The sequence below is a fragment of the Oryctolagus cuniculus genome, chromosome 11 (genome assembly GCF_051225735.1).
Source record: "Oryctolagus cuniculus isolate XC-2025 breed Fujian yellow rabbit chromosome 11, ASM5122573v1, whole genome shotgun sequence".
Taxonomy (NCBI): domain Eukaryota; kingdom Metazoa; phylum Chordata; class Mammalia; order Lagomorpha; family Leporidae; genus Oryctolagus; species Oryctolagus cuniculus.
Genome location: NC_142877.1, coordinates 59,623,157 through 59,631,237, shown reverse-complemented (window position 1 = coordinate 59,631,237; position 8,081 = coordinate 59,623,157). Strand labels below are relative to the sequence as shown.

At 62.3% G+C, this 8,081-nt stretch overlaps 1 protein-coding gene across 1 annotated transcript; it reads left to right on the top strand.

Annotated features, from left to right (window-relative positions):
* Positions 1-439: 439 nt before the first annotated feature.
* Positions 440-7,648, top strand: ZBTB39 (zinc finger and BTB domain containing 39). Its single transcript, XM_070052424.2, has 2 exons — positions 440-603; positions 1,927-7,648. Exon 2 carries the CDS (start codon positions 1,970-1,972, stop codon positions 4,103-4,105), a length of 2,136 nt encoding a protein of 711 aa, XP_069908525.2. The 5' UTR covers positions 440-603; positions 1,927-1,969; the 3' UTR covers positions 4,106-7,648.
* Positions 7,649-8,081: the final 433 nt, after the last annotated feature.

Below are 8,081 nucleotides of genomic sequence, written 5' to 3'. Positions count from 1 at the left end.
CGGAGGGAGGGTCTGCCAGTGCGCACCTGCATTCCTTGGCTCACATTCACACTGCGCACCTGACCTCCCAGCCAGCCAGCCAGCGCGCTAAGAGCGGAGAGAGAGTCCGCGCGGCCTAACTTAATCAGCAAGCTGACCACTCAAACTGCAGCAGCGGACGTTTGAGAAGGAGCTTCCGGAACGATGAGACGCGTCACAGGGCAGCCTGGGGCTTTGGAGAGGGGATTTCACCTCCCGGGCACCAGGGCGCGGGAAGACTGGGCCTCAGCACCGAGGTCCAAGCTCGCAAAAGCCAAGCCTGGCCGCGTCGGGACCGCCCCCCGCGGGGCCTCGCGCCCGCCCCGCCGTCGGGGGGCGCTGCCTCCTCCCGGGCGGCGGGGGGCGCTGCGGGCCGGGCGGCGGGGGGCGCTGCCTCCTCCGGGACGGCGGGGGGCGCTGCGGGCCGGGCGGCGGGGGCGGCCCGGGCCGGCGCGGCGAGCGGCGCGGCGGATGGAGAGTCTGGCCGCGGCCAGCGGCGCCGCCTCCTCGTCGGGCCGGGCACAGCGGGCCGGGGCCTTTGTGTGAGGCGGCGGCGGCGATGGTGCTCGGGGCCCGCGGAGCCGGGTAAGCGCGGCCGGGCCGAGGGCTGCCCTGGCCGAGGCCCGACCCCGGCCCGGCCTTTTCCCCTCGCTCTCGCTGGGCTCCCTCCTGCCCGTCCCCGCGGCCGGACCCCTCCTGCCCGCCGGCGCGCGGACCCCGGCCTGCCCCGGCCGACCCCGCCGCCGCTCCCTGGGGCCCTGTCGGCCCCGCGCCCTCGCCCCCCTGCGCGGGGTCGCCCGGATGAACCCGCTGCTGTCTTGGAGGGGCCGAGGCGCTCGGTGCCCGCCCGGAGCCTGAGCGCCCCAGCCCGATCCAACGCCCTTCCCTCCCGCGTCCGACCCCCACAGGGCAGGGGAGACCGCGGCTCCGCCGGCTTGTTGGGGCGCCCTTCTTGGGAAGTTGCGACCCTCCCCGCCCGGCGGCCGCCAGTGCCCCCGACTCGCCGGCCATTGAGTGGCCGCCAGGCCCGGGAGCTGCCAGGCCGGTACCCAGCGACACTGCGGAGCTTCCTGGGCTCCAGGAAAAGTTGGGAGTTGTTGGTAGACTCGGGAGAGCCGGAGACGGGGGGCCGTGCTGCGCGGGGCGAGGCGGGAGACGGACGAGGGGACAGGAATGTGGTGGGCCTTTCTTCCTTGGGCTGCAGGAGTCCAGGGCGGGGAAGGCGGTGTGGACCGCGCCTCCAGGAGGCTTACCTGTGTGTGCAGTGGGCGTCTTTCTCCCGGGGACCTGGCCCGTGTACCCCTGAAGAGGCAGTGAGCAGGAGAAAAAGGCACAGCCCCCCCCCCCCCCCCCCCCCCGTGCTTTCCTGCCCTGGGGTCGCCGTGTTTGCAGAATAAGCAGCCTCTGGGTGTCAGAGGCCAGGAGAGGGGGGCATTCAGGAATGAGATTTATTTAGGGGCTGGAAGGAGGCAGAGAAGGCTTATCTTTTCCTAGGGAGCTGAGGGAGCCTTGGTCGTTGCGTTCGGGGCTGTGTATGGTGTTTGGCCTTGGGAGGGAAGAGAGTGTACTTGCCGAGACGCGCAAGTTTGCTCCTGGGAGGAAAGGAGGCAGAGAACAGTCTGGGCCAGGCGCTCTGCTAACGAAGCGTGGGGTTGTGTCGGAGCGAACGCTCCCACTCGGCTCCAGGGTGCAAGTTTCCCACCCGGCCAGGCCTGCGACCCCTCTGCCTGTCTCTTGAGACCAAGCCACCAGGTCTTTTGCGGTCCTCTGGGAAACGTGGTATGGTGACGGTGCATGCAGGGGGCGGGGCCACTGTCTGGCCCTCCAGGGCCCTTCACTCCTGCTCGGAGTGGTGGTGTCTTCCGCAGAGCAGAAGGCTCATCCGTCTCTGTCTCTGGCTACCCACAGATCAAGCGGCTGAGAAGGAGGCGCCGTCATCGGAGCTGCTAAGATGGGCATGAGGATCAAACTGCAAAGCACCAACCACCCCAACAACCTGCTGAAGGAACTCAACAAGTGCCGGCTCTCGGAGACCATGTGCGATGTCACCATCGTGGTGGGGAGCCGCTCCTTCCCGGCCCACAAGGCCGTGCTGGCCTGCGCGGCCGGCTACTTCCAGAACCTCTTCCTGAATGCCGGACTTGACGCCGCCAGGACCTACGTGGTGGACTTCATCACCCCCGCCAACTTCGAGAAGATCCTGAGCTTCGTCTACACGTCGGAGCTCTTCACGGACCTCATCAACGTGGGGGTCATCTATGAGGTGGCCGAGCGCCTGGGCATGGAGGACCTCCTCCGGGCCTGCCACTCCACCTTCCCTGACCTGGAGAGCACTGCCGTGGCCAAGCCCCTCACCGGCCCCGGGGACAGTCACCCTGCGGCCCTGAGTTGCCCCTCAGCCGAACCTGCCCACCCGCTCGGCGAATTCCGCAGCGGTGGGGAGCACTTCGGCCCCGACAGAAGCTACGCGTTGCCCAGCGATGCCGGCGGAAGCTACAAAGAGGAGGAGAGGAGCGTCGCCGGCGACACCGGCCACGGCCTGCCTCTGTCGCAGCCGCCGCTGCCACCAAAGACAGAAGACCACGATGCTCCTGCTGCCTTCCCGTCCGTGCCCAGTGTGGTGGGCCAGCCAGCCCTGGGCACCGTCAGCACAGGCATCCAGGCCAGCGCGAGCTCCTGCCAGCCGTACAAAGTTCAGAGCAACGGAGACTTCGGCAGGAACAGCTTCTTCACCTCCGACAACGCAGTGGACGTCACCACGGGGGCCAACTCCTGTGTGAGCAGCAGCGACCACTCCAGAGAGCCGGGCTTCGGGCAGGTGGACGAGCTGCAGCTCGAGGACCTGGGGGATGACGAGCTGCAGTTTGAAGACCCCACCGAAGAGATCGGGGCCCCGGAGGAGGTGATCGAGCTGAGCGACGACAGCGAGGACGAGCTGACCTTCGGCGAGAGTGACAGCCGCGAGAGCAAGGCCATGCCCTGCCAGGTGTGCAAGAAGGTTCTAGAGCCCAACATCCAGCTGATCCGGCAGCACGCCCGGGACCACGTGGACCTGCTGACAGGCAACTGCAAGGTTTGCGAGACCCACTTCCAGGACCGGAACTCCCGGGTGACCCACGTGCTGTCCCACATCGGCATTTTCCTCTTCTCCTGCGACATGTGTGAAACGAAATTCTTTACCCAGTGGCAGCTGACCCTCCACCGGCGGGACGGGATCTTTGAGAACAATGTCATCGTGCACCCCAACGACCCCCTGCCCGGGAAGCTGGGTCTGTTTCCAGGGACAGCCTGCCCGGAGCTGAAGTGCGCTGCCTGTGGGAAAGCATTGGCCAAAGATTTCCACGTGGTCCGGGGCCACATCCTCGACCACCTGAACTTGAAGGGCCAGGCCTGCAGTGTCTGCGACCAGCGCCACCTCAACCTGTGCAGCCTCATGTGGCACACGCTCTCCCACCTGGGCATCTCCGTCTTCTCCTGCTCCGTCTGTGCCAACAGCTTTGTGGACTGGCACCTGCTGGAGAAGCACATGGCCGTACACCAAAGCCTGGAAGACGCCCTCTTCCGCTGCCACCTGTGCAGCCAGAGCTTCAAGTCGGAGGCCGCCTATCGCTACCACGTGAGCCAGCACAAATGCAACAGTGGCCTTGACGCACGGCCCGGCTTTGGGCTGCAGCTCCCAGCTCTGCAGAAGCGGAAGCTGCCGGCCGAGGAGTTCCTGAGCGAGGAGCTGGCTCTGCAGGGCCAACCTGGGAACAGCAAGTACAGCTGCAAGGTCTGTGGCAAAAGGTTTGCCCACACAAGCGAGTTCAACTACCACCGGCGCATCCACACGGGCGAGAAGCCGTACCAGTGCAAGGTGTGCCACAAGTTCTTCCGGGGCCGCTCAACCATCAAGTGCCACCTGAAGACGCACTCGGGGGCCCTCATGTACCGCTGCACGGTGTGCGGCCACTACAGCTCCACCCTCAATCTCATGAGCAAGCACGTGGGCGTGCACAAGGGCAGCCTCCCGCCCGACTTCACCATCGAGCAGACCTTCATGTATATCATCCACTCCAAAGAGGCCGAGAAGAGCCCGGACAGCTGACTGGCTCCCCGTGGAGCCTGGGGCAGCGCCCGCAGGGCAGCCAGGACGCTGGTTTTCCCGATGGCCCTTGGGCCCTCCCCAGCCAACGTTGCAGTTTTGCCTTGCTAGGAATTCTGTTCTGTGTTGTGTCGAAAGGAGAGAGAGAGAGCACACGAGCCGTTGCCATCTTTTTATGAAACAGCGGCCCTATCGCATTTACCTCCACACCCGTTCTTGCCCACGAGGGGCGTTTCTGATTCCTTGGAGGCTGGTTTTGGGATCTGGCCAAGCAGCTTGTGTCAGCTAGGTCCCCTGCCCAGCCTCTCCGGTTTTAGTTTACTGATAGGTTTTATGCTGCTAAGAATCCAACCGACAGCCTCACCGGAAGAGAGGAGGTAGAGAGAGGTTTTCGTTCACTGTGGGTGTTAGTGCCGGACCTCCGACCGCGACGACCAGCCGTGAGAAGACTGGGGGAATGTGGTCGTGCAGAGAAGCCTGGGCAGCAGGCCCGCCCCTGCAGGGCCCAGCGCCAGCCCGCAGCAGGGCAAAGGTGTCAGGGATGGAGGTGCCTGCTGGCTCCGCGGCCCTAATCTGCTGACTGGACAGCGAGCAGCTTTGGGGCAGCTAGATCCAAACTGGGGACAGAGCTTTCTGTTCAGGTCAGGAAGCTCTGGGATGAGTTCTTGTCTGCCGGAAGGGGTGTCCTGCAGTGCCGCCTCGAGTGGAAGCCCGGATGGACAGGAAGGGAGGTTGCTCTTTTCTTCTCATTTCCAAAGAGACATGCTTTTTTGCGGAGTGATGGCCCAGGACGCCGGGGCCCCGCTGTGGGGCAAGAGGACGAGGAGCCACTTTGCTGGAGTCACCTGTCGCTCTGGCCAGCTCCATCGGCCTTGATTTCCTGGTGGGGAGGTGGGGATGCCCCTGACAACAGCAGCCTTGCCTTAATTTATGTTTGTGCTCCACCCAGAGGTGTTTGGCCGGTAGCGGCGACGAGAAGAGCCCAGTAGGCAGTGGCGTGGTGGACTCTGAGCCCTCCAGGGTGAGAGGGACCCGAGTGCGTGGTGGTGTGTAGCAGGGTGTGTGTTCTGTTTGTCCCGGTTGGGCAACCTGTTGTTTACTTTGTGCTAACAGTGCGGCTGCTTTGGCCCGCTCACCTTTGACCTGCTGGAAATTATCCCGATCTGTCTGCCCTTGCATCACCTCCAGGGGGCGCTGTTGGATGACGGCTGCTTCAGGCCCTCCCTGGATGTCCAGGACCGCGGGACCAGTGGCTCCATTCTTAGTTGGTTTTTGCTCAAGTCTTGCCCAAAGAAGGCTGGAGGGAGGGCCCCTGGACCTTGTGTACCCGCAAGGGGGCACCTCAGTAGCTCATACTACCTCACCCTGCTCAGGAGAGCTCTGGGAGTCCCTGCCCCGGGGACCATGCAGCACCCCGGGCTGTTTCACAAGCAGGTGTTTTAAGTAACCCACAGAGCCTTTTTGGACCTTACTATTTATTTATTTGTTTTGTTTTGTTTTCGTATACACATTACCCAGCATCTCTTTTGCATAAGAGACTTCAGGAAAATGCGTTTCTTCTCAGCAAGTAGCCATATTCTGGGGGACAGTCCTGCCTGGAGATTGGAGGAACATACGTGGAGGCTTTAAAACAGCAGGTTCTTTTCTTCTTCCCCACCCTTTGGAGTAGGTGTGAGTTCTGGAAAGCCGGGTAGATTCCCAGACCCTCCGTGCCCCTTGTGTGGTCCTGGAGTCAGGAGAGACTGGGTTGGGGGGCGGGGTCACACGCAGGGCCTCGTCCACGTGGAGACACGCGGGGCACCCGCAGCTCTGTCCCTGTTGGACCCCAGGCTGGGGCGCCTGGCTGGCTGCTGGGGTGCCCGTCAGATGGAGGGACTTGTCCAGTGGCCAGTTGAGGGCCTACCCTTGACCCTCGCCACCCAGTTCATTCACGGTCCCCTCAGGACTTTCTCCTTGGGCGAGCGGTGCCGAGGCTTTTCCTTAGGACTGCTGGCTTCCCATTGCTCGACGCTGAGCTCTGGGCGTTTAGGCCACGAGGGGGGGCAGACTGCAGTCTGGTGTGTGTGAGCTTCGTGAGCAGGTGTGGCTGGCGAGGACTGACTGAGGGGGCGGTACCTGTGCAGCCCAGCCAGGCCGCTGGGGATGGAAGACTTGCTGGAGAAACCCTTTCCTTAGTGGCCATCGGGGGTGCCGGGTGGTCTGCGTACCTAACTGAAACTGTGAAACTTGCCCTTGTTGCCAGTAAACCAAAAAGCGGACCCTTGGAACACTAAACTAAAAACAAGCTCCCGGCGGTGGCTTGGGAGCTCCCGGGGCCCCTGACCAAAGCCCTGCCCAGCGGCAGCGCCCCGCTCCCGCCTGGACTCCGTCGGGAGCTGCCTTTGCTTCCTCCGCCTCTAGTTCACCTTCTGAATCGTCTTACTCACGCTGTGTTGGCGAGGGCCCTCGGGCCTGACCAGCAGGAGGCACTCACTCCATTTTGCCGTTTTGATTTTCGGCCCTGTGCCCGTTGAGTCGTGTGGTCCCGTCGTCTCCCGGAGCCCGGGGGACCTCGCGTGCCCTCCCATTCCCCGTTCTCTCTCGTTCTGTCCTCAGGACCCGCTCCACTGTCACAGAGCCCTCGTGTTCACATGACCGGGACTTTGAAGGTGACGACTGTAGCGCGTTAAACCCAACGCGGGCTGCTTCCCAGTCCCCTAAGGGCAGGCGGAGGTACTGCTGTGGCACCCAGGGCTGCTTTCGGCCAGAGGGCGGGATCCGTACTCCAGTGCCCGGTGATCCTGGTGTTGGTCCTAACCGTAAGACTCCGTGGAGTCCCTCCCTGCATTCATGGCTACTTGGGAAGAGAGGAGGTGAGGTGGGGGCTTGGCCCAGGTGACCCTCAAGAACAGGAAATGGGTAAGAGTTGTTGACTTCTCTTTAGACTGTCAGCACCCCTCTGAGTCCTGGACAAGCCTCTGGGCCTCCGCACCTTCTTCCCAGTCAGGTTTTTGCTACTGATTTTTCCTCTCCTGGTCTCCTGCTGTGCCCCGTTGTCCAGACCCCAGACCACTCAACCTCAGAAGTGGGTTTCACTCCCTTTATTGATGGACACTGAGTCTGTTGGCATGGGGGTGGGCCGTGCCCCCCCGGGGGTTCCCAAGTGTCCTCCTGCCTAGCTTCGCACCGGCCAGCTGAGGAAGCGGTGGGGTTACGCATCACGCGCTGCACAGTGAGAAGGAAACTTGATTTTGATGTTTCTTTAACACTCCTCCCCATCCCCCACCCCACCCCCCCCCAGCCTGGTCCGCTGCGCAGCTGTACTGGCTAAAGTCTCTTATGAAACAGACGAGTTCTTAACGTCCGACTCCTTCCATTAAATTAAGAAGTACTGACCTCCTAATATTTAAGTGTTTACTATCTATTGCTGTAAAGTTTTGTATATTTTGTAAACTTCTTTTCCCAAATAGTAGATGTCTAAAATCGTTGTACATCTGATTCTTTTATATTCCATTGTTCAGCACAAAGTGTGGTTTTTATTTAGAATAAAAAAAAAGAAATCTGAAACGGGAGTTGTTTTCCTGTGTGCCACGAGCGTGCTCACAACATCTGGGCTCCTGGTCCTGTCAGCAGCAGGTCTCTCAGCAGGCGCCCGGCACGCGTTCCTGTCCCGGGGCTGGAACGCCCCGGGGTTCGTGTGCTGACATGTGTTTTAGTGGGTGCTGAAGTCAAAGCCTGCACCTGTTCAGGGAGCTGTCCCTGAGCGCTGGCTGGGCCACCCTGCAAAGTGAGCGACTGGCCGCACGCTGTGTTGCCGACACTCACTCCTGTGCCTCGCTGGGACTGGGCAGAGGCGGATGCAGAGTGAGAGCAGAGGGAGGGTCAAGCAGGGAGGAAGCAGAGGTTTGGTTTCACTTTGAGGTGGATCCAGATGTGTTCCCACAGAGGAGACAAACCTCTGGCTGTTGGAGGTTGGTGTGGCCCAGGCCAGGCTCCCATG

What these genes read in the sequence shown, in the direction of transcription:
- ZBTB39 (XM_070052424.2), top strand. Translation starts at nt 1,970, where the DNA reads ATGGGCATGAGGATCAAACTGCAAAGCACCAACCACCCCAACAACCTG.